The sequence below is a fragment of the Mustelus asterias genome, unplaced genomic scaffold (genome assembly GCF_964213995.1).
Source record: "Mustelus asterias unplaced genomic scaffold, sMusAst1.hap1.1 HAP1_SCAFFOLD_733, whole genome shotgun sequence".
NCBI lineage: Eukaryota > Metazoa > Chordata > Chondrichthyes > Carcharhiniformes > Triakidae > Mustelus > Mustelus asterias.
In genome coordinates, this window is record NW_027590682.1 from 89170 (window position 1) to 114904 (window position 25735).

General features: G+C 46.9%; 2 protein-coding genes across 2 annotated transcripts in view; one reads left to right on the forward strand and one right to left on the reverse strand.

Annotated features, from left to right (window-relative positions):
- Positions 1-1763: 1763 nt before the first annotated feature.
- Positions 1764-24509, reverse strand: LOC144487321 (uncharacterized). Its single transcript, XM_078205399.1, is given in 4 exon segments — positions 1764-2160; positions 2162-2448; positions 16145-17008; positions 24471-24509. Coding segments are annotated over 4 exon segments (1587 nt in total).
- Positions 24510-24596: 87 nt separating this feature from the next.
- LOC144487322 (uncharacterized) overlaps positions 24597-25735 on the forward strand; it is a 28150-nt gene continuing 27011 nt past the window's right edge. The window contains exon 1 of the mRNA XM_078205400.1: positions 24597-25606. Coding sequence (XP_078061526.1) covers positions 24701-25606 — 906 coding nt within the window. The 5' untranslated portion in view covers positions 24597-24700. The remainder of the gene's footprint in view (positions 25607-25735) is intronic.

Sequence of the window (25735 nt, forward strand, 5' to 3'; positions counted from 1 at the left end):
CATCCAGACTCGAAAGGTTGGCTCTATTCTCTAATCATTTTATCGATAAGTTTCTTGTTCTTAGTTTCCAAATGGCAGGTAAGAGACCTGTCCAGTCCCCACTCGAGCTCTGATTTTTCACTGGCCATGCTTGGGTAGGATTATAACCATTAGAATCTACTCTCAGAGGTCTGTTTTTCAGTCCAGTGCTACTTGGGAGTATACCGTCACTTCACCGACTATCAGGTCACAAGTCCCTCATAGTTCTTATCACAAATTTCTGATAAAATAATTTAAACATGCCTGACAACACTCCTTCACCTCTTAGTCAGCTTCCTACCCCCGTTTGTTGATTAGTCAGACCCCTTTTTCACAGATTCCAGGTATCTCAGCTGCTGAACACCAGCCGGTCCTGCAATAATCTCATAGAATCTCTACAGTGCAGAAGGAGGCCATTCAGCCCATCAAGTCTGCACCAATCACAATCCCACCGACCCTATCCCCATAACCCCATGCATTTACCCCAGCTAGTCCCGCTGACACTAAGGGGCAATTTAGCATGGCCAATCCACCTAACCCACACATCTTTGGACTGTGGGAGGAAACTGGAGCACCCGGAGGAAACCTACACAGACACGGGGAGAAGGTGCAAACTCCACACAGACAGTGACCCAAGCTGGGAATCGAACCCGGGTCCCTGGCGCTGTGAGCGAGCAGTGCTAACCACTGTACCACCGTGCCGCCCCAGTTTAATTCTAACTCATTCTGAGTAAATATTCTCACCAGGTCCTCTGTTGGGGCCCTGCTAAGCAGCTTTAATGGTAAGTGATTGCAGAAACTGAGCAGTCACAGGAATGTGGTCAAGATAGTCCAGTCCCACAATGCCTCACATTCAATCTGCAGTCCTTCAATTATAACAGAATATGTGGCTGTATGTAGCTGCCTCGGCCACGATCAGCGCCAACACTGCCTTCTTGAACTGCTACAATGCCTGAGGCGTAAGTACACCCACAGTGCTGTTAGGGAGGGATTTCCAGCTACACATTCCAGACTTTCACTGGATTGTAGGTGGATATCAGATTGATATATTCCATTCAACCACACCCAAGGTTAGTTATTCCAATTCCTTTATTGTCCAGGACAATATATTCACAATATCTTTAAAACAGAAATTAAACATTCCCATTTGATTTCAGTTATTAACATATTCTGTTAGTTTGTTCTTTATTGTCAATGTCAGGCTGGGGTTGTTCCCCTTGGAGCAAAGGAGGTTGAGGGGAGATTTGATAGAGGTGGACAAGATTCTGACAGGTTTAGATAAGGTGGACAAAGAAAAGCTGTTCCCATTAGCTGATGGGACAAGGACGAGGGGGACACAGATTTATGGTTTTGGGTCAGAGATGCAGGGGGAGATGTGAGGAAGAATATTTTGATGCAGCGAATGGTAATGACCTGGAACTCGCTGCCTACGAGGGTGGAGGAAGTGGAGACAATAAACAATTACACAGGAAATTGGATGGGCATCTGGGGGAGTTTAAAACAGAAATAGTGACTATCTCTTCCTCACACCCTATCACTCTGTGATCCCTGTGAAATTTGAAACCAGGTATTCGCAACAAGACTCAAAAAGCATCAGCCCACTGGAGGCAAAGTCATGAGATCGGCCAGTCCAGCAGAAAGAAACCCTCCGACCCTCCCCATTGACCAACTGTGAGAACGAACAAAATGCAGTCCTGGATGTAATTGAGAGCAGAAACAATAACAGCAGAATCCAACCCCTGGAATCACTCGTGAACTCGCTGGTGTCTCAACAGGTGGGAGGACCGAGTGAATCCCTCCCCACACTGAGAACAGGTGAATGGCCTCTCCCCAGTGTGAACTCGCTGGTGTGTCCGCAGGTTGGACGAATGACTGAATCCCTTCCCACACACAGAGCAGGTGAATGGCCTCTCCCCACTGTGAACTCGCTGGTGTGTCTGCAGGTTGGATGAAAGACTGAATCCCTTCCCACACACAGAGCAGGTGAATGGCCTCTCCCCAGTGTGAACTCGCTGGTGTGTCCGCAGGCTGGATGACTGAGTGAATCCCTCCCCACACTGAGAACACGTGAACGGTCTCTCCCCCGTGTGAACTCGCTGGTGCCTCCGGAGGTTGGATGAACAAGTGAATCCGTTCCCACACAGAGCAGCTGAACGGTCTCTCCCCAGTGTGAACTCGCTGGTGTGTCCACAGGCTGGATGACTGAGTGAATCCTTCCCCACACTGAGAGCAGGTGAATGGTCTCTCCCCAGTGTGAACTCGCTGGTGTCTCAGCAGGTCGGATGACCGAGTGAATCCCTCCCCACACTGAGAGCAGATGAATGGTCTCTCCCCAGTGTGAACTCGCTGGTGTGACTGCAGGCTGGATGACAGAGTGTATCCCTCCCCACACTGAGAGCAGATGAATGGTCTCTCCCCAGTGTGGCTGCGCCGATGAGCTTCCAGCTCTGATGGAGATCTGTATCTCTTCTCACAGTCCCCACATTTCCATGGTTTCTCCATGGTGCAGGTGTCCTTGCCGCTCCCTTGGGTGACCAATCAGTTGAAGCCTCGTCCACACACAGAACACGGGTACAGTCTCTCCCCGCTGTGAATGGTGTGATATTTATTCAGGCTGTGTAACTGGTTAAAGCTCTTTAGTCAGTGCGCTGGAACACTCTCACTCGAGTGTGGCCGTGTGTTGGTGCTTTTCCAGTCACGCTGATGTTTGAAATCTTTTCAAATCGACAAACTGGACAATCATTTCTCCTTCCAGATTCAAAGTCCGATGATATTCAGCTCCCAAGGAAAATGACTCTGTCAGATCTAGACGTGACGTTTGAGATTTCAGTCTGTGATTCCTCTTTCAATATCCTGCAAAACAAGTTTACAAAAGTCATCAGTGTCAGTACAGGATAGAAATTCAGAACAGACAATTCTAGTTTCTATGGAACATTCTTTCCTATTTCAGTCCCCAAAAGCTGTAAATCTCCATCCCACACACTCTCCCTCCATTCTCACTCTGCTGTATCTAATATTCACCCTCCCAATTCTCCTGAAGGTGCAGATTGAGGCTGATTGACAGATCCATGCTCACTGCTTCCTGTCCTGGACACAGGGACCATAACAAATAGGAGCTGCAGTCGGCCATTTGGCCCATCGAGACTTTTAAACTATTCAATGAGATAATTCGTTCATCTACCTCAGCATCATTCTCCCCACACTAAACCCATATCCCTTGATCTCTTCAATATCCAGAAACCAATCAATCAAACTCTTGAAAATAGTTGATGACTGAGGCTCCACTGTCCTCAGGGGTTGAGAATTCCAAAGCTTTCCCACATCCTTGAGTGAAGAAATCCCCCCACGTATTAGCTTTTGCTCCATCTTCTTGTCTGTTCCCCATAACCCTTGACACCCTTGTCAATCAAAGATCTGTCTAACTGGAATATATTCAATGATCCTCAGCCTCCACTGGTCCCTGTGGAAGAGAAATCCAAAAGACTCACAACCCTCTGAGGGAAGAGATGTCTGGAAATATATAACGTAGCTACAGTTCCATATTACAAGATATTCAGATCCCAAGGAATATGACTCTGTCTAGACGTGACAGTTGAAATTTTTGCCTGTGATTCCTCATTCAATATCCTGTGAAATGAGTTTGCAAAAGTCATCACAGTCAGTATAGGATAGAAATTCAGAACAGACAATTCTAGTTTCTATGGAACATTCTTTCCTATTTCATTCCCAAGAAGTTGTAAATCTCCATCCATATCTATGGATTCTATTTAAAAATGAAAGTGGATGGGCACTTGAAGGAAATAAACTTTCAGGAGAATGAGGATATAGAGTGGAATGGGACTGGAATGTTATACAGAGAGTCAGCATGGACTCGAGTTACCGAATGGATTCCTTCTGTGCTGTAATGACTTGATGACTGGAAATGTATAACATCGCTCCAGCATTATATTACAATCAAGAAATAATAATAAATATATTTTATTACAGAAACATAAATAATATATCTAATCTAGGTACCATATAATAACACTCGACATATCTCTGTCCTATATTAATTTACTGTCCCCTTAAATGTCAGCCATCTCCTGCCCTTTAATTGTGAACATGAGGAAAGAGACCATCCTTTTAGACAGAAAGAAGATTAACGTTTCAGGGTGGGCAGAATGAATTACAGGGAATAAAAATGCATCAGATTTTGTTGGTCAATATAAGCTCAGAAGTGGAAGGGAAATGATCTCCAGTGGAAGAGAAACAATTCCTGAACATTGTAAGACTAAGCTGGTAAATCAGCAGTGAATAGAGTTGTGAAGTGGTAAAAACCTCATCAAGACATAGCTTGCGGAAATAATAGTTAAAATACACCCATTATTAGAGGCAGAGGAAGGTAGACAATGGCAGAGAGCTGATCAGGGAGGGCAGAGGTGGAACAGAAAAATGGATGGCCATTTAAAAATTCATAAAAAGCATGGTTAGCAAGTTTGCAGACGATACTAAATTAGGAGGTATCGCTGATAGTGAAGAAGGTTATCAAATATTACAGGGGGATCTTCATCAGTTGATCGGTTAGGGAAGTGGGCCGATGATTGGCAAATGGATTTCAGTACAGATAATACAGAGTACAGAGGCACAACCTCAGGCTAAAGGGACGATCCTTTAAAACAGAGATAAGGAGGAATTTCTTCAGCCAGAGAGTGGTGAATTTGTGGAACTCTGCCGCAGAAGGCTGTGGAGGCCAGGTCATTGACTGTCTTTAAGACAGAGATAGATAGGTTCTTGATGAATAAGGGGATCAGGGGTGATGGGAAAAAGGCAGGAGAATGGGGATGAGAAAAATATCAGCCATGATTGAATGGCGGAGCAGACTCGATGGGCCAAGTGGCCTAATTCTGCTCCTATGTCTTATGGTCTTAAGTGTGAGTGTTGCATTTTGGAAAGTCAAACCAGTGGAGGACTTGTACAGTGAATGGTAAGGCCCTGGGGAGTGTTGAGGAACAGAGGAACCCAGGAGTACAAGTACATAGTTTGTTGGAAGTGGCGGCACAGGTAGACAGAATGGTGAAGAAGGCATTTAGCACACTGGCCTTCATCAGTCAGGGCACTGAGTATAGGAGCTGGGACATTATGTTATAGTTGTATAAGTTGTTGGTGACGCTGCACTTGGAGTATTGTGTACAGTTTTGTAATCCTGTTATAGGAAAGACATTGATAAACTGGAAAGAGTGCAAAGAAGATTTATGAGGATGTTGCCGGGACTAATGGGCCTGAGTGATCGCGTGAGGTTGGACAGGCTAGGGCTTTATTCCTTCGAACGTAGGAGAATATGGGGGTGACCATATTGAGGTGTATTAAATAATGAGGGGCATAGATAGGATGAACCCACATTGTCTTTTTACCAGGGATGGGGAATTGAAAACTAGAGGGCCTAGGTTTAAGGTGAGAGGGGAAAGATTAAAAGGGACCTGAGGGGCAACTTCTTCATGCAGAGGGTGGTGTGTACATGGAATGAACTGCCAGAGAAAGTGGTTGAGACAGGTTTAAACATTTAGAAAGCATAAGTACATGAATTGGAAAGGATTAGAGGGATATGAGCCAAACATGGGCAATTGGGACTAGCTGGGAGGGCACCATGGTTGGCATGGATCAGTTGGGCCCAAGGGCCTGTTTCCGTGCTGTATTGCTCTATGACTCTATGTGTTGGCTGCGTCAGCAACTATTGCCCATAACTCATTGCCCTTGAACTGAGTGGTTTGCATTGCTGGGGGATGTGGTAATTTCCTTCTTTAAAGGACATTATTAAATTGGATGGATTTTTACAACAATTGTCATCAATGGACTTCTAATTCTAGATTTTTACTGAATTCAAATTTCAACATCTGCCATTGTGGGATTCGAATCCAGGGTTCACAGTGCATTGCCCTGGATCCCTGTATTACTAATCCAATCACACTGTCACTGCATCATTGCCTGCCCATCCATGGTAAAGGAGTCACAGTAGCCCGAGATCCATGGAATCAGAGCATGCTGTAAATTTAACTTAATGCTCACTCACACTCACCCCAAAACAATTTCACTGTTTTCAACGTTTTAAATCTGCTGGAGTCTACGTCTGCAAAGATCTCAGAGAGATTGGTGTCCGGGAAAAATGTTGCAATCTTCAAATCTTCTCCCTGTAAATGAGGAAAGTTATAGGTGTAATTCAAGGTTAGAAATTCAGGACAGACAAACATTTATTTTGGTCTGAGTTTGCTGTGAGTAAATCCTCCCCTTCTAACCCCCTGTAAAAGGAGTTTCCAAAATCCATCAGCATCTGTCCAGAACAGAAATTCAAAACATTCTCTCCTATTGCTTGAACAGAATTACTTCAGCTGGGACAAAATTGCAGTGGAGGCAGTTCAGAGAAGATCCAGTTGGTTGATTCCTGAAATGAGGAGTTTTATCTTTCAGGTTGAGCAGCTGGGGCCTGTACTCTTTGGAGTTTAGAAGACTGAGAAGTAATCTCATTGAAACATCTAGGAATTTCAAGGTGGCATAATGGTTAGCACTGCTGCCTCACAGCACCAGGATCCCAAGTTCAATTCCAGCGTTGGGTCACTGTCTGTGTGGAGTTTGTACATTTTCCCCTTGTCTGTGAGTTTCCTCAGGGTGCTCCAGTTTCCTCCCACAGTCCAAAGATGTATGGATTCGGTGGATCAACCATGCTAAATTGACCCAAGTGTCAGGGGGATTAGCAGGGTAAATGCAGGGGGTTGTGGGGATGGGGCTGGGTGGAATTGTGGTTGGTACAAATTTGATGGGCCGAATGGCCTCCTTCTGCACTGTTGGGATTCTATGATTCATATGATATAAGGTGCTTGACAAGGTAGATGCTGAGGATGTTTCCTTTGGTGTGGGAATCAAGTAAAAATAAAGGATTTAAGATTAAGATGAAGAGAGATCTTTTCTCTCAATGGGCTGTTGATCTTTGGAACTCTGTCTTCACCAGTGAGGATTGGAGGCAGGTCATTGAATATATTCAAAGCTGAGGTTCTGACCCACAAGAAAGTCATGGGTATGGACGGGGTGGGGGGAGCAAAGTCATAGATTCATAGAGATTTGCAGCATGGAAAACGGCCCTTCGGCCCAACTTGTCCATGCTGCCCTTTTTTTTTAAACCCTTAAGCTCATCCCAATTGCCCACATTTGGCCCATATCCCTCTATACCCATGTAACTATCTAAATGCTATTTAAAAGACTAAATTGTACCCGCCTCTACTACTACCTCTGGCAGCTTGTTCCAAGTACTCACCACCCTATCTAACTGCAACGGGATCTTGATCAATTGGGCCAGTGGGCTGACGAATGGCAGATGGAGTTTAATTTAGACAAATGCGAGGTGATGCATTTTGGTAGATTGAACCAGGGTAGGACTTATTCAGTTAATGGTAGGGTGTTGGGGAGAGTTACAGAACAAAGAGATGTAGGGGAACATGTTCATAGCTCCTTGAAAGTGGAGCCACAGGTGGACAGAGTGGTGAAGAAAGCATTCGGCATACTTGGTTTCATCGGTCAGAACATTGAATACAGGAGTTGGAATGTCTTGTTGAAGTTGTACAAGACATTGGGAAAACCACACTTGGAATACTGTGTGCAATTCTGGTCACCCTATTATAGAAAGGATATTATTAAACGGTAGCACAGTGGTTAGCACTGCTGCTTCACAGCTCCAGGGTCCCGGGTTCGATTCCCAGCTCGGGTCACTGTCTGTGTGGAGTTTGCACATTCTCCTCGTGTCTGCGTGGGTTTCCTCCGGGTGCTCCGGTTTCCTCCCACAGTCCAAAGATGTGCGGGTTAGGTTGATTGGCCAGGTTAAAAATTGCCCCTTAGAGTCCTGGGATGCGTAGGTTAGAGGGATTAGCGGGTAAAATATGTGGGGTGGGATTGTGGTCGGTGCAGACTCGATGGGCCGAATGGCCTCCTTCTGCACTGTAGGGATTCTATTCTATTCAACTAAAAAGAGTGCAGCAAAGATTTACTAGGATGCTACTGGGACTTGATGGATTGAGTTATAAGGAGAGGCTGGATAGACTGGGACTTTTTTCTCTTGAGCGTAGGAAGCTGAGCAGTGATCTTAGAGAGGTCTATAAAATAATGAGGGGTATAGATCAGCTGGATAGTCAATATCTTTTCCCAAAGGTAGGGGAGTCTAAAACTAGAGGGCATAGGTTTAAATTGAGAAGGGAGAGATACAAAGTGTCCAGAGGGGCAATCTTTTCACACAGAGGGTGTGAGTGTCTGGAACAAGCTGCCAGGGGTAGTAGTAGAGGCGGGTTCAATTTTGTCTTTTAAAAAGCATTTAGATAGTTACATGGGTACAATGAGTATTGAGGGATATGGGCCAAATGCGGGGAATTGGGATTTTAAAAAAAGTGCGGCATGGACAAGTTGGGCCGAAGGGCCTGTTTCCATGCTGTAAACCTCTCTGACTCTATGACCCTCTGTGTGAACAAATTGCTCCTCTGGACACTTTTGTATCTTTCCCCTCTCACCTTAAACCTATGCCCTCTAGTTTTAGACTCCCCTACCTTTGGGAAAATATATTTACTATCTAGCTGATCTGTGCCCCTCATTATTTTATAGACCTCTCTAAGATCACCCCTCAGCCTCCTATGCTCCAGAGAAAAAAGTCCCAGTCTATCCAGCCTCTCCAAAGTAGACATGATCTTATTGAATGATGCAGCAGGCTCGATGGGCCGAATGACTGGCTCCTGTTCCGAATTCTTATGTTCTTATTCTGATGGTCTTGGATAGTTGCGCATGCGCCCTGCAACATATTGTCCCTCTGAAGATAGAGGTTCTGAACCAGCCCCTGAAACCACGCCCATTGTGACCCGCCACAGACAGCAGCGCATGCGCTCTCCTTCCCCGCTGAAACAAGATGGCGACCGAAAACCGGGGCCTGTTCTCGGGGAAAAAAACCCGGGAGCTGCGAACCCGGAACCCTCATGGTCTTATTCGGGCCTTGCGACCTGGAGCGGGTATTTGTGAAGCCTCCACTCCCTCCCCACCCCGACTCCATTCCTCCCTCCGCCACACTGACTCTCACCCGCTGAAAAAACGTCCCCCACACTCGCAGGGCTCCGAGCAAAGTGGCACTACGCATGCTCCAGATACAGCACTGCACCTGCGCAATAGGCTGCTGTGGAATGGATAGGACACTTTGACACCCGCAGGGGCACCTGGGAATTAACGGCGCCATTGTCAATCAAAGACATAATAGAAAACTATCTTGTGCAATTGAGATTAATTAATTTTTAAAAATACATTCCTCTGAATTTGTGATGAATTGGCCTGTGTACTGAGCATATATTAAGGTTCCACTTAAAATTAAAAGAAAAGATGCTGGTAAAACGCAGCAGGATTGAGAGAGAACCCACAGAGGCAAGTTATGAAAAGAGTTCAGACTGAAGCAACAATAAAAAAAACCCACACGGGGGGCCAGGAACTGAGTTCTGCATCCAACAGACAGCCTGATTTATGCCAGCTCCTAACTGTGTTTCTAAACTCGAACTTATAAAACACTAACACAGAAACAAAACTCTGTAGAGACTGTTTCTGGGACAAAGAAAATAAGTACTGGAGATATTCATCAGGCCAGGCAGCCTGTGAGAGTCACAAACAGAATTGAGGGCTCAGGTTGCTGACCTGCCCTCAGTCTGCAATTAAATATCAGTCACTGACTAATGGCGGTCACAATTCCCACAATGCTCTGCACCTCAGAAACCCCTCCATTCAAAAGTTGTTCGCCGGAATTCACTAATCATAGAATCCTTACAGTGCAGAAAGAGGCCATTCGATTAATCGAGTCTGTACTGCAACGGCAACAATATATTCTGCACCCTACTCTTTTCCTTTCCCCCTATGTACTCGATCAATTTACTTTTTTTCTGTACAGCACGCAAGAAATAATACTTTTCACCGTATCCCAGAACATGCGACAATAATAAATCAAATTAGACACTACATATCTTGGACACCAAGGGACAAATTTACCTAACCTGCACATCTTTGGGCTATGAGAAAAAAACCGGAGCACCCGGAGGAAATGCACACAGACAGAGGGAGATTGTGCAAACTCCACACATGAGGTGGAGATGCCAGCGCTGAACTGGGGTAAGCACAGTAAGTAGTCTCAAAATACAAGGTTAAAGACCAACAGGTTTATTTGGAACCACAAGCTTTCAGAGCGCTGATGAAGGAGCAGTGCTCTGCAAGCTCGTGATTCCAAATAACCAAGAGAAAATGCTGGAAAATCTCAGTAGGTTTGGCAACATCTGTAAGGAGAGAAAAGAACTGACATTTCGAGTCCAGACGACCCTTTGTCAAAGCTTTGATAAAGGGTGATGTGGACTCGAAGCATCAGTTCTTTTCTCTCCTTACAGATCCTGCCATATCTGCTGAGATTTTCCAGCAATTTCTCTTTTGGTTTCAAATTCCAGCATCCACAATAATTTACTTTGATTCCAAATAAACTTATTGGACTTTAACTTGGTGTTATGAGACTTCTTCCTGAGCAAACTCCACACAGACAGTCACCCACCGCTCGAATCGAACTCTGACTCAGTGAGGCAGCAGTGCTAACCGCTGTGCCACAGTGATGGTAGTTTGCCGCAAATTTCGGGTGATAACAATGGGCTGGATGTTGCTCAGAATGTGGAGCACTGCAGCAAAGTACAGAGAGACAGAGACAGAGCAGCAGACTGGACTAAGAAATGGAGTCTGCAGACTGGAACTGGCAGCATGAGGAGAGGTTATTTAGTCTAACACTCACAGCAATCTACAACCCACCCCCATTACCGAGACAGTGAGACAGAGATTACAAACACTCACCAACACAGCTCCAGTGAAACGTCCCAGGAAAAAGAGGGAATCTGTGGCAGTTTCTGTCCTGATATAGCCCCAGGACTGTCACTCAAACCCCCAACCCGGCCCAGTTCACAGCTCAGCCTCTCAGCTTGCAGCTTCCTGCACCTTGAGCCAACCCTGTCCAGGTGTGGGAGGGATGTGGAACCACAGAGTGGGGGGAGGGGTGACCTCCTGCTGTGCCCCAAATAGTTTCTCCTTCCCCTCCCCCTTGGCTCTCTAAGGTCTGAATGTGGATGTGTTGATGGACATTGCAGAGCCTCACTGAGCTTATCCTGGGTCACCCCCTCCCCCTGGGTTCAGTGTGTTCAGTTCGCTGCTTCTTTCCCTGCTGAACCTTCAGTTAATCAAAAACAGAAAGTGCTGGAAAACCTCAGCAGGTCTGATCGCATCTGTGATCATCCAGACTGGAAGCATTAACTCCATTCTCTCTCCACAGATGCTGTCAGACCTGCTGAGATTTTCCAGCATTTTCTGTTTCTGTTTCAGATTCCAGCATCCGCAGTATTTTGCTTTTATCTTCGTTTAAACAAACATTCTTTGATGGCCTTTACCCTCCGTGCTCCTTTCCAGAGCTTCCCACCTTCTGCTATTGTCCCTGACTCCCACATTAACTGTCATTCCTTCCCTTTATCCCGCTCACATCCCGCTCGAAACTCAGGCTCAGAGTTTTCCCGCCATCTCCCCCTCCCCCAGCCTCCACATCCCAACACCCGAAATCTCCAACCCAGCGGTTCCAGTTTGTCTGGTTTGAGTTCAGATTTGCCGCAGCGCCGACAGGATTTCACTTCAAACCAGCCGGAAGTGACTGCTCACAAATCCCAAAATGTTTCTCCAGCAGCCCGGGCTTGTTAATGTTGTTTAAAGTCAGCGCCCAAATGCAGTTACTCTCCTCAGTTTAAAAAACTTCTCCGTTTAATCTAAGGTATTATTCACACCAGACACAAATATAAAATTGTGAACGTTACCCCCCCTCCCCTCCCACCCCCCCACCCCCCCAGACCCGAGCTGCGGTGTCCTGAGTAAGAGACATCTGTTCCGGGTCTGACAATTCTTGCACATTCTCTGGTTGACATCAAACGGAAAACGCTGGAAATACTCATGAATGAAAGCAAATTGCTGCTTTTGTCAAAAGGGTCACTTGGACTCGAAACCTCAGCTCTTTTTGTCTCCTTACAGATGCTGTCAGACCTGCTGAGATTTTCCAGCGTTTTCTCTTTTGGCTGGAAATACTCAACAAGTCAGGCAGCCTCTGTGGAGAGAGAAACAGACTGAATGTGACCTGTCATCGGAACTGGGAAATATATTATTATTTCTCGCAACTAAAAGAGACACTTTACAGCCTTCAGAACAAAACTGAGCTCAACAATTTTACACCACAATTTCTGCCCCCATTGTGTTCTGTGTTTCGTTGCTACTTTTTTCACCTCATTTCCCTCTTGTTTACTTTACATTCAGACTATCGCTCACCGGCTATTCACACCTCATCCAGAACATCTTTTGTGTCTTTACTTGTCCCATTACCACTCGCTTTGGTCTTGGGCCGTGAAACATTTTGTCAGTTTGCAGATCTTTCATTTTGTCTCCTCCACCTCCCTCTCTCAATTCTTCAGAGGTCAGTCTTTGACAAAGGGTCATCTGGACACGAAACGTCAGCACTTTTCTCCCCTGACAGATGCTGCCAGACCTGCTGAGATTTTCCAGCATTTTCTCTTTTGGTTTCAGATTCCACCATTCACTGTAATTTGCGTTTATCCTGATTTTCCCTGTGTGGCTCTGGAGAGCGCTTGAAACGTTAGGGACAGAGAAAACGAGATTTTTCACTCTCTCTCAGAGGGTCTTTGGTCTGTGGAATTCTCTTCCCCAGAGAGCAGTGGAAACAGAGTCATTGAATATTTTTAAGGCTGAATAAATGGATTATTGATTGACAAGAGAGTCAGAGGATTTGGGGGTGGGGGGGGGGGGGGGTGCGGGGGCCGGGGGGGGGGGGGGGGGGGCATTCGGGGGGGCGGGGGGGAGAGGGGAGAGACAGAAAAATGGAGTTCTGGCCACAATCAGATCAGTCGGGATCTTGTCAAATGCTGGAGTAGAGAGGCCCAATGGTCCACTGCTGCTCCTCATTCATATGGATGTTTAGCTGTATGTTTCACCCTGTTTTTACCTCCATAGAAGCTGCTGGGCCTGTTGACTATTTGTGGCATTGACTGTTTTATTTCAGATTTTAAGACTCTGTAACATATCACTGTGTAATCCAACAATTAATCCAGATCTCCTGGATTTCTACTCTGTAACATATCACTGTGTAATCCAACAATTAATCCAGTTCTCCTGGATTTCTGCTCTGTAACATATCACTGTGTAATCCAACAAATAATCCCGTTCCCCTGGATGACTGCATTGTGGCATAGTGCTTAGCACCGCTGCCTCACAGTACCAGGGACCCGGGTTCGATTCAAGTTTTGGGTCACTGTTGAGTTTATTTGTTGAGTTTGCACATTCTCCCCATGTCTGCGTGGGTTCCCTCTGGATGCTCCAGTTTCCTCCCACAGTCCAAAGATTGGGTGGATTATGTGGATTGGCTATGCTAAATTGCCCCTTAGTGCCAGGGGGAACTAGCTAGGGTAAATGCATGGCATTAAGGGGATAGGGCCTGGATAGGATTGTGGTCGGTGCAAACTCAATGGGCCGAATGGCCTCCTTCTGCACTGTTGGATTCTATGATTCTAGTTAGAAGTCTCACAACACCAGGTTAAAATCCAACAGGTTTATTTGGTATCACGAGCTTTCATCGGGTGAGTCAATCGTCCATGATTCTAAATACAGACAAACTCACAGATGCACAAATACATTCACAGACACGCATATATGATTTCAAGAAGTAATTAGATATCACTCATGGGGCTAAAGGGATCAAGGGATATGGGAGGAAGGGGCGATCAGAATAATTAATTCGATGATCAGCCATGATCAAAATGAATGGTGGAGCAGGCTCGAAGGGTCAAATGGCCTACACCTGCTTCTAGTTTCTATCCTTCTATGGACACACACACACGCACGCACATGCATGCACGGACGCACACACACACACACGCACACACACACACTCAATCTCAGACACTCTCACAAACACAGAGACAGACTGAGACCATGAAGGGTTGATGTCAGTCTCACTCTAATCCACGTGCTGGGCACAAAAATAATAACAGAAGCAAATCTGAAACTCAGTGTGTGGATTTTATTGTGAAATGAGATAATTTATAAATATATCCCCATAGCTCCGGGTGGGAGTGGAATTGATGATTTCTTGACTGTCCGTCTGCACTGCTGCATCACAGCGCTAGGGACCCGGGTTCAATTCCCGGCTTGGGTCACTGTCTGTGTGGAGTCTGTACGTTCTCCCTGTGTCAGCATGGGTTCCCTCCAGGTGCTCCGGTTTCCTCCCACGGTCTGAAAGACGCGCTATTTAAGTGCATTGACCCAAACAGGTGCCGGACTGTGGCGACTAGCGGAATTTCACAGTAGAACATAGAACAGTACAGCACAGAACAGGCCCTTTGGCCCACGATGTTGTGCTGAACTTTATCTGAAACCAAGATCAAGCTATCCCACTCCCTATCATCCTGGTGTGCTCCATGTGCCTATCCAATAACTGCTTAAATGTTCCTAAAGTGTCTGACTCCACTATCACTGCAGGCAGTCCATTCCACACCCCAACCACTCTCTGCGTAAAGAACCTACCTCTGATATCCTTCCGATATCTCCCACCACGAACCCTATAGTGATGCCCCCTTGTAATAGCTCCATCCAGTAACTTCATTGCAGTGTTAATGTTAGCCTTACTTGTAACTAATAAATAAATTTAACTTTTAACTTTAATTTTGTGAACTCATAGAATCGTAGAATCCTACAGTGCAGAAGAATGCCATTCAGCCCATTGAGTCTGCACCAACCACAATCCCACCCAGGCCCTACCCCGGTAACTCCACATATTTAACCTGCTAATCCTCCTGACACAAGGGTCAATTTTGCATGGCCAGTCAACCTAAGCAGCACATCTTTGGACTGTGGGAGGAAACCAGAGCACCCGGAGGAAACCCACGCAGACACGGCGAGAATGTGCAGACTCCACACAGACAGTGACCCAAGCCAGGAATTGAACTCAGGTCCCTGGCGCTGTGAGGCAGTAGTGCTAACCGCTGTACCATCATGCTGCCCTCATCTCCTTGAACAAATAGTAAATTGTAGAGATTATAAAGTTTGAATTGTAATATCTAATGGTGTAAAATATCTGGGAGCAGAGTGGATGTGATAATGGCTGGAATACAGACTGGGGGAATGAGGCTGAAACTGCTGTGCAGAGTGAATGGTTCTTGGTGTAGGGAGGGATGGGAGGAGGGAGAGAGGGATGGATGGTGAGAAGGAGGGATGGAGAAAGGGAGGGAGTGTGAGGTGGATGGTGGGACATAGAGATGAATGGGGGTGAATGTGAGAAGCTGAAGTTTACATTTGAAGAGGTTCCCAGTCTCTCTGATCTCCAGTCTCCAGCTGAACTGGGGAAGCTTTTGCGCAGACTGTGCTGCTGCTGTTTCGCCTCCTGTCCACCAGGGGTCTCTGTAGGCCTCCCAGCTGCTGCTCCTCCCAGTGTCACCACTTGCCCACTCCGGCCCCTCCAGTACACCTCACTGGGATCGCGGGCCATTCTTGCCATCCTGCCAGGTCACGGGTACTGAGGCCAGTAGTAAAGTTTATTTATGAGTCACAAGAAGGTTTACATTCACACTGTAATGAGGTTACTGTGAAAATCACTTTGTTGCCACACTCCGGCACCTGTTCGGGTAACACTGAGGGAGAATTCAACATGGCCAATGCACCTAACCAGCCTGTCTTTTGAACTGTGGGAGGAAACCGGAGCAAAGCCACACAGACACGTGGAAACTGTGCAAACTCCACACAGTGACCCAGCCGGGAATCGAATCCAAACCCCTGGTGCTGTGAGGCAGCAGTGCTAACCACTGTGCCACTGTACCGCCCAGTGCTCTGAGGTTGAGTTTCTTCTTCAAACGTAAGAAGATTCAGTGTCACATCAGGATGGGGAAAAGGGAGTCCATTGGCTTCAGATGGATAATGGTAAAAGTTAATATCCCAATTTATTGACTTTATTCCTTCAAGCTGAGATTTACAAAGTGAAAATTCCGCTGTTTGTAGCAGTGACTAAATAAGCAATGACCCACCACCAGGTGAATCCCTTCCCACACATTGAACAAGTGAACGGCTTCTCCTCACTGTGAACTTGTTGGTGTCTCAGCAGAATGGATGACTGGGTGAATCCTTTCCCACACTCAGTGCAGGTGAACGGTTTGTCCTCAGAGTGATTTCGCTGGTGTGCGAGCAGAAGTTTTCTGCTTTTAAAGCTCTTCTCACAGTCAGAACATCTGAACGGTCTCTCATTTGTGTGAACAAGTTGGTGTGAAGTGAGAGAGGATAAACAAGTGAATCCCTTCCCACACACAGGGCAGGTGAACGGCCTCTCCCCAGTGTGAATTCGCTGGTGTACAGTGAGGTCGCCTGATCGCCTGAAGCCAGTCCCGCAGTGAGAACACGTGAATGGTCTCTCGTCAGAGTGAACACATTGATGGTGACGCAGTTCCTCAGAACTTTTATAGCCTTTCCCGCAGTCTGGACATTTAAACGGTCTCTCTTCACTGTGAACTCGTTGGTGTTTCTGCAGGTTGGATGATCGGTTAAATCCCTTCCCACATTCAGAGCAGGTGAATGGCCTCTCTCCAGTGTGAATGCGCTCATGTGCCACAAGGTGGAATGATGTCCTGAACCCCTTCTGGCAGTGGGAGCAGCTGAACGGTGTGGAACCGGTGTGAATGTACTGGTGCTCCCGCAGTGTGCGTGGAGTTTTAAAACTCTTTCCACACTCAGGGCATTTAAACTCTTGTCGGTGTGAACCCGCTGGTGTCTCTGCAGGGCAGAGAAATCTGTGAATCCCTTCACACACACGGAGCAGGTGAAAGTCCTCTCCCCTGTGTGAATGTGTCGCTGTATCAGCAGGGCCGATGACTGAGTCAATCCTTTTGTTTAACTGGAGTGAGAGTGGGGGAGAGAGTCTTAGCAGGAGTGCTGAGAGTAAGCTAAGAAGTGATTTAATTATTCATTTATTCATTTAAGGGTATTCCTAGTATATTTCGCGGGCTTTTTTCAGGGTTTTGAATTGAGGAAGTGAGGTCAGCTGAAGGGGATTCTGGGAGGTTGAGTCTTAGTATAAAAGGCAGTTACTTGGGGGGTTCGTCGGGAGCATAAAAAGCCGTCTGCACTATACAGCGGGCAGCGTCGGGAGCGGGCAGTGGAGTGAGTGGGTAGCAGAGTGTGCATTATAAGGGCTTTGGCTCACAGGGCTTGGGCTAAAAGGGCAAGGCAAGGCTAGTTATTTTTTACCCAACCCTATAAAGGATAAGGGCAGGTATGAGTGATCGGCCAGTTCAGTGCTTCCGATGTGGGATGTGGGAGTTCCTGCAAACACCGAGCTTCCCAGAGGTTCACATATGTGCCAGGTGCGTGGAACTGCAGCTCTTGAGGGACCGTGTTAGGGAACTGGAGCTGCAGATCGCTGACCTTAGCCTAGTCAGGGAAAATGGGAGAAAAATTGACAGCAGTTATAGGCAACTAGTTACACCGGGGCATCGGGAGAATGACACGTGGGTCACAGTTAGGAGGAGTAAAGGGCAGAAGGGTAAAGTACAAGGGAGGTCTCCAGAGGTGTCTCAAAATAGGAAGGGCTTGGTGACAGGTGTGAGGGGGGAGGGGAGTGAACAGTTAGAAGAGGGGTCACCTGTGGTTGTCCCACTCCAAAACAGGTATATTGTTTTAGATAGTGTGGAGGAGTGTGCCTCTCCAGGGGTAAGACACAGTGACCAGGTCACTGGCACACAGTCAGGCTCTGTGGCCCGGAAAGGGAAGAGAGGGGTTAGGAGAGCGATAGTGGTGGGGGATGCGTCAGTTAGAGGGACAGACAGGCGATTCTGTGGGGGCGAACGGGACTCCAGGATGGTAGTCTGCCTACCTGGTGCTGAGGTCACGGATGTCTCCGAGCGGATAGGAGGCATTTTAAAAGGGGAAGATAAAGAAACGGATGTCATTATACACATTGGTGGAAATGACGTAGATAGGAAGAGTAGGGGGGTCCTAAGAGAGCAATTCAGGGAGTTGGGAAATAGGTTAAAAAGTAGGGTCACTAGGGTGGCCATCTCTGGGCTGCTCCCAATGCCTCGTGCCAGTGAGGCTAAGAATAGGGAGTTGGTTCAAATGAATGCCTGGCTAAAGGACTGGTCCAGGAGGGAGGGCTTTATTTTCATAGACCAATGGGAGGTTTTCAGGAGAGGATGGCACCTGTACAAGAGGGAGGGGTCACAACTAAGTTGGAAGGGCACAAATATCCTGGCTGGGAGCTTTGCTAATGCAGTTCGGGGGGGTTTAAACTAGTATGGCAGGGGGGTGGGGATCAAACTATTAGGTCTATAAGTGTGGTGGCTGGGGACGAGCTTGGGGCTGGGACAAGGCTGGCAAAGAAGAAGAGCACTCTGGGGGAGGACGACCTCACTGAGCCTGGGGGTCTGGAGTGCTTATACTTCAATGCAAGGAGCGTAGCAGGTAAAACAGACGAACTTGGGGCCTTAATGCGCACGAGGAATTTGGATGTGGTTGCGGAGACAGAGACTTGGTTGAAAGAGGGACAGGACTGGCAGCTGAATATTCCAGGGTACAAGTGTTTTAGGCGAGACAGAGGAGGGGCCAAAAGAGGTGGGGGAGTAGCGGTATTGGTTGGAGAGCATATTACAGCGGTGCAGAGGGAGGACAATTCGGAGGAGTCGTGTAGCGAGTCACTCTGGGTGGAGCTTAGAAACAGGAAAGGCGCAGTCACTATGTTGGGGGTGTACTACAGGCCCCCCAACAGCCCAAGGGAAGTGGAAGAATGGATATGTCAGGAGATACTGGATAGGTGCAGGAAATATAGGGTTGTTGTAGTGGGAGACTTCAATTTCCCTGGTATAGACTGGAAATCGCTGAGGGCAGGGACTCTGGATGGGGAGGAATTTGTAAAATGTGTACAGGAGGGTTCGTTGGAACAATATGTGGACAGCCCAACTAGAGAGGGGGCTATACTGGACCTGGTACTGGGGAATGAGCCCGGTCAGGTCTTCAAAGTTTTGGTTGGGGAACATGTGGCAAATAGTGACCACAATTCTGTTAGCTTTAGGATAGTGATGGAAAAGGATGAGTGGTGTCCCAAGGGTAAGGTGTTGGATTGGGGGAAGGCTAACTTTATTGGGATAAGGCAGAAATTGGCAGCTCTTGATTGGGAGAGGCTGTTTGAGGGTAAATCCACATCTGGTATGTGGCAGTCTTTTAAGGAACGGTTGTTAGGGCTACAGGACAAGCATGTGCCTGTAAAAAAGAAGGATAGGAAGGGTAGGATTAGGGAACCGTGGATAACCAGGGAAATTGAGGGACTGGTCAAAAGGAAAAGAGAGGCGTATGTTAGGTCCAATCAGCTAAAAACGGAGGGAGCTCTGGAGGAGTACAATGAAAGTAGGAAAATACTCAAACGGGGAATTAGAAGAGCAAAAAGGGGTCACGAAATGTTCTTGGCAGACAGGATTAAGGAGAATCCCAAGGTATTTTATTCATACGTTAGGAACAAAAGGGTTGTTAGGGAAAAAATCGGACCTCTCAGGGACAAAAGTGGGGACTTATGCTTGGAGCCCAAAGAGGTAGGGGAGATCCTAAATGAATACTTTGCGTCGGTATTCACAAAGGAGAGGGATGTGTTGACTGGGAGTGTCTCGGAGGGGAGTGTTGAACCGTTGGAGAAAATCTCCATTACAAAGGAGGAAGTGTTAGGTTTGTTAGAGAATATAAAGACTGACAAATCCCCAGGGCCTGATGGAATCTATCCAAGGCTGCTCAGGGAGACGAGAGGTGAAATCGTTGGGCCTCTGACGCAAATCTTTGTCTCGTCACTGGACGCAGGTGAGGTCCCAGAGGATTGGAGGATAGCCAATGTGGTCCCGTTATTTAAGAAGGGTAGGAAGGATAACCCGGGTAATTATAGGCCGGTGAGCTTGACGTCCGTGGTGGGGAAGTTGTTGGAGAAGATTCTTAAAGATAGGATGTATGCGCATTTAGAAAGGAATAAACTCATTAACGATAGTCAACATGGTTTTGTGAGAGGGAGGTCATGCCTCACTAACCTGGTGGTGTTTTTTGAAGAAGTGACCAAAATGGTTGACGAAGGAAGGGCCGTGGATGTTGTCTATATGGACTTTAGTAAAGCGTTTGACAAAGTCCCTCATGGTAGGCTAGTGAAAAAGGTTGGATCCCATGGGATAAAGGGGGAGGTGGCTAGATGGGTGGAGAACTGGCTTGGTCATAGAAGACAGAGGGTGGTAGTGGAAGGGTCTTTTTCCGGCTGGAGGCCTGTGACTAGTGGTGTACCGCAGGGCTCTGTATTGGGACCTCTGCTGTTTGTGATTTATATAAATGATCTGGAAGAAGGAGTAACTGGGGTGATCAGTAAGTTTGCGGACGACACAAAACTGGCAGGACTTGCAGATAGTGAGGAACATTGTCAGAGGCTACAGAAGGATATAGATAGGCTGGAAATTTGGGCAAGGAAATGGCAGATGGAGTTCAATCCTGATTAATGCGAAGTGATGCATTTTGGTGGGAATAATGTAAGGAGGAGCTACATGATAAATGGAAGAACCATAAAGGGTGTGGAGACGCAGAGGGACCTGGGTGTGCAAGTCCACAGATCTTTGAAGGTGACGTCACAGGTGGAGAAGGTGGTGAAGAAGGCATATGGCATGCTTGCCTTTATAGGACGGGGCATAGAGTATAAAAGTTGGGTTCTGATGTTGCAGATGTATAGAACGTTGGTTTGGCCGCATTTGGAATACTGCGTCCAGTTCTGGTCGCCACACTACCAGAAGGACGTGGAGGCTTTGGAGAGAGTACAGAGGAGGTTTACCAGGATGTTGCCTGGTATGGAGGGGCTTGGTTATGAGGAGAGATTGGGGAAACTGGAGTTGTTCTCCTTGGAAAGACGGAGGATGAGGGGAGACTTAATAGAGGTGTATAAAATTATGAAAGGCATAGATAGGGTGAACGGTGGGAAGCTTTTCCCCGGGTCGGTGGTGACGTTCACGAGGGGTCATAGGTTCAAGGTGAAGGGGGGGAGGTTTAACACAGATATCAGAAGGACATATTTCACACAGAGGGTCGTGGGGGCCTGGAATGTGTTGCCGGGCAAGGTGGTGGAGGCGGACACACTGGGAACGTTTAAGACTTATCGAGACAGCTATATGAACGGAGTGGGAATGGAGGGATACAAAAGAGTGGTCTAGTTTGGACCAGGGAGCGGCGCGGGCTAATTGTTCCTGGTTTCTCGTGGAAGTGGAAATGACTCGGGTTGGGAAGCATTTTCCGATCAGGGCCATTGTGATCTCCTGGACTCGTTTCGATCGCCTCAGGGGGTCGGAGAGGAATTTCCCAGATTTTTTTTCCCCATATTGGCCCTGGGGTTTTTCACTCTGGGTTTTCGCCTCTCCCTGGAGATCACATGGTCTGGAATGGGGGGGTGGGGGTGAGTTAATAGGTTGTAATGAACAAAGCATCGTAGCTGTGGGGGACAGCTTGGTGGATAGGATATTGGTATGTAGATAGGCTGGAAAATTGGGCGGGGATCCTGGATTCAGGATTCAATCCTGGACCGGGGAGCGGCACGGGCTTGGAGGGCCGAAGGGCCTGTTCCTGTGCTGTATTGTTCTTTGTTCTTTGTTCTATCCCACTCCCTACCATCCTGGTGTGCTCCATGTGCCTATCCAATAACCGCTTAAATGTTCCTAAAGTGTCTGACTCCACTATCACTGCAGGCAGTCCATTACACACCCCAACCACTCTCTGCATAAAGAACCTACCTCTGATATCCTTCCTATATCTCCCACCACGAACCCTATAGTTATGCCTCCTTGTAATAGCTCCATCCACCCGAGGAAATAGTCTTTCAACGTTCACTCTATCTATCCCCTTCATCATTTTGTAAACCTCTATTAAGTCTCCCCTCAGCCTCCTCCGCTCCAGAGAACAGCCCTAGCTCCCTCAACCTTTCCTCATAAGACCGACCCTCCAAACCAGGCAGCATCCTGGTAAATCTCCTCTGCACTCTTTCCAGCGCTTCCACATCCTTCTTATAGTGAGGTGACCAGAACTGCACACAATATTCCAAATGTGGTCTCACTAAGGTCCTGTACAGTTGCTGCATAACCCCACGGCTCTTAAACTCCAACCCCCTGTTAATAAAAGCTAACACACTATAGGCCTTCTTCACAGCTCTATCCACTTGAGTGGCAACCTTCAGAGATCTGTGGATATGGACCCCAAGATCTCTCTGTTCCTCCACAGTCTTCAGAACCCTACCTTTGACCCTGTAATCCACATTTAAATTAGTCCTACCAAAATGAATCACCTCACATTTATCAGGGTTAAACTCCATTTGCCATTTTTCAGCCCAGCTTTGCATCCTATCAATGTCTCTTTGCAGCCTACAACAGCCCTCCACCTCATCCACTACTCCACCAATCTTGGTGTCATCAGCAAATTTACTGATCCACCCTTCAGCCCCCTCCTCTAAGTCATTAATAAAAATCACAAAGAGCAAAGGACCAAGCACTGATCCCTGTGGCACTCTGCTAGCAACCTGCCTCCAGTCCGAAAATTTTCCATCCACTACCACCCTCTGTCTCCGATCAGACAGCCAGTTACCTATCCAATCGGCCAACTTTCCCTCTATCCCACACTCCTCACTTTCATCCTGTGCTGACCATGATGCCTTAATTTTTTAAAAAATCAGCTGAGATTGGGTGGGGGGGGTGGAGTCAGGTGATGTCACTGAGGTGGAAGAACAAACAAAAGTACAGACAGGAACAGGCCCTTTGGCCCTCCAAGCCTGTGCTGACCATGACCAGACTAGGAAAATGGGCTGAAAAATGGCAAATGGAATTTAACGCAGACAAGTGTGAGATATTGCACTTTGGAAGGACAAATCAAAGTAGAACGTACAGGGTAAATGGTAGGATTCTGAAGAGTGCAGTTGAACAGAGGGATCTGGGAATACAGGTACAGAATTCCCTAAAAGTGACGTCACAGGTGGATAGGGTCGTAAAGAGTGCCTTTATAAATCGGAGTATCGAGTATAAAAGTTGGAGTGTTATGGTAAGGTTATATAAGGCATTGGTGAGGCCGAATTTGGAGTATTGTGTACAGTTTTGGTCACCTAGTTACAGGAAGGATGTAAATAAGATTGAAAGAGTGCAGAGAAGGTTCACAAGGATGTTGCCGGGACTTGAGGAGCTGAGTTACAGAGAGAGATTGAATAGGTTGGGACTTTATTCCCTGGAGCGTAGAAGATTGAGGGGAGATTTGATAGAGGTGTATAAGATTTTGATGGGTATAGATAGAGTGAATGCAAGCAGGCTTTTTCCGCTGAGGCTAGGGGAGAAAAAAAACAGAGGGCATGGGTTAAGGGTGAAAGGAGAAAAGCTTAAAGGGAATATTAGGGGGGGCTTCTTCACGCAGAGAGTGGTGGGAGTGTGGAATGAGCTGCCGGATAAAGTGGTAAATGCTTTTAACATTTAAGAAAAACTTGGACGGGTTCATGGATGAGAGGGGTGTGGAGGGATATGGTCCAAGTGCAGGTCAGTGGGACTAGGCAAAAAATGGTTCAGCACAGACAAGAAGGGCCAAAGGGTCTGTTTCTGAGCTGTAATTTTCTATGGTTCTATGATGCCTTAATTTAAGAAAACATCTTTTGCCCTTACTCAGTACTTATCCCTCTATTCCCTCCCTATGCATGCACCCATCCAGATGCCTCCTAAATGTTGCTAATGTGCCTGTTTCCACCACCTCCTCTGGTAGCGCATTCCAGCCACCCACCATTCTCTCCCTGAAACTTTCTCCCTCTCGCCTTGAACCTGTGTCTCCTTGGAAATATGCGGTCTTGATGATGATGTGGATATGTGGTTGGAAGCTCAAATTGGGGTGAAATATTTCACCACAGTTGTGAACAGCCTGGTTCAGCCTCAGATAGTTGCCAGGAAGTTGTTGGCGAGGGAATGGAGTTTGTAGTTAGGACTGAAGACAATGGTTTCAGTCTTCCCAGTATTTATAAAAAAAGTTTCTGTTCTTTGAGTACAGGATGTCAGATAAGTCAGGATGATGTGTGAGTTGGAGGGGAACTTGGAGTTGATGGGGTTTACTTTTACCTGCTACCCTGGTCCTTGGTAGTGGAGGTTGAGGGCTTGGGAGATTCTGTCAAAGATCTGCTGAGTTGTAGATGTATAAAATCCCTCTCCTTCACCCCCGATCTCTCCTATTTTTCTCTGTCTCCTCCAAGAGTGTCCACAGTCTTGTGTTGATCCAGACTGGGTGTCAGGTTTCCTTCCCTGAAGGATATTGGTGAACCAGTTGGGTTTTGATGAAAAACCAGCAGTTTTCCTCGTGTCGACCCCGCAAATTCCCAGATTCATTCAGCTCAATTTCACAACCTGCTTTTGTGTTTTTGTGGGTTCTCTCTCACTCCCTTTTTTCTGTTTTAAATCAATTTCACAGGGTTTCAGAAGAGGAGGATTTGTAGTTTGGAAACTGAAACCAAACATGATATCAGAACCTGATGGAGTTGGTCAATTTATTATAACCTGAATATCGTTGTATTTTGAACATGGAAGAAAAAAGCACCGTTCACAGTGGAGAGAAACTGTACACGTGTTCTATGTGTGGACAAGACTTTAACCAATCATCAAGTCTTTCGGAACATAATTGTCGTCACAACAGGGAGATGGCATGGAAGTGTGAGGATTGTGGGAAGGGATTCAATTGCCCATCCCTGCTGGAAACCCATCGATGCAGTCACACTGGGAAGAGACCATTCACTTGCTCCCTGTGTGGGAAGGGATTCAATTGGCCATCCAACCAAGCAATACACCAGCGAGTTCACACTGGGGAGAAACCGTTCACCTGCTCCCAGTGTGGGAAGCAATTTTCTCACTCATACAACCTGCGGATACACCAGCGAGTTCACACTGGGGAGAAGCCATTCACTTGTTCTCAGTGTGGGAAGGGGTTCGCTCATTCAGCCAATTTGTTGAGACACCAGCAAATTCACACTGGGGAGAAGCCGTTCACCTGCTCCCAGTGTGGGAAGGAATTCGCTAACCAATCTCACCTGCTAATACACCAGCGAGTTCACACTGGGGAGAGGCCGTTCACTTGTTCTGTATGTGGGAGGGGATTCACTCAGTCATCTGACCTGCTGATACACCAACGAGTTCACACTGGGGATAGGCCTTTTATCTGCTCCCAATGTGGGAAGGGATTCACTCGTTCAGCCAAGCTGCTGATACACCAGCAAGTTCACACTGGGGAGAAGCCATTCACCTGCTCTGTGTGTGGAAAGGGATTCAGTCAGTCATTCAATCTATTGGCACATCAGCGAATTCACACTGGGGAGAGGCCTTTCACTTGTTCTCAATGTGGGAAGAGATTCAGTCAGTCATCCCATCTGCGGACACACCAGCGAATCCACACTGGGGAGAGACAGTTCACTTGCTCCCAGTGTGGGACGGGATTCACTACCTCATCCAATCTCCTGAGACACCAGCGAACTCACAAGTAACTATTGTGATTGGATTTTGCTGTTAATCGTATTCAAACTGAACCATGTTCATTTGGGTCTGTTGGTGGAATTGAAAAATAA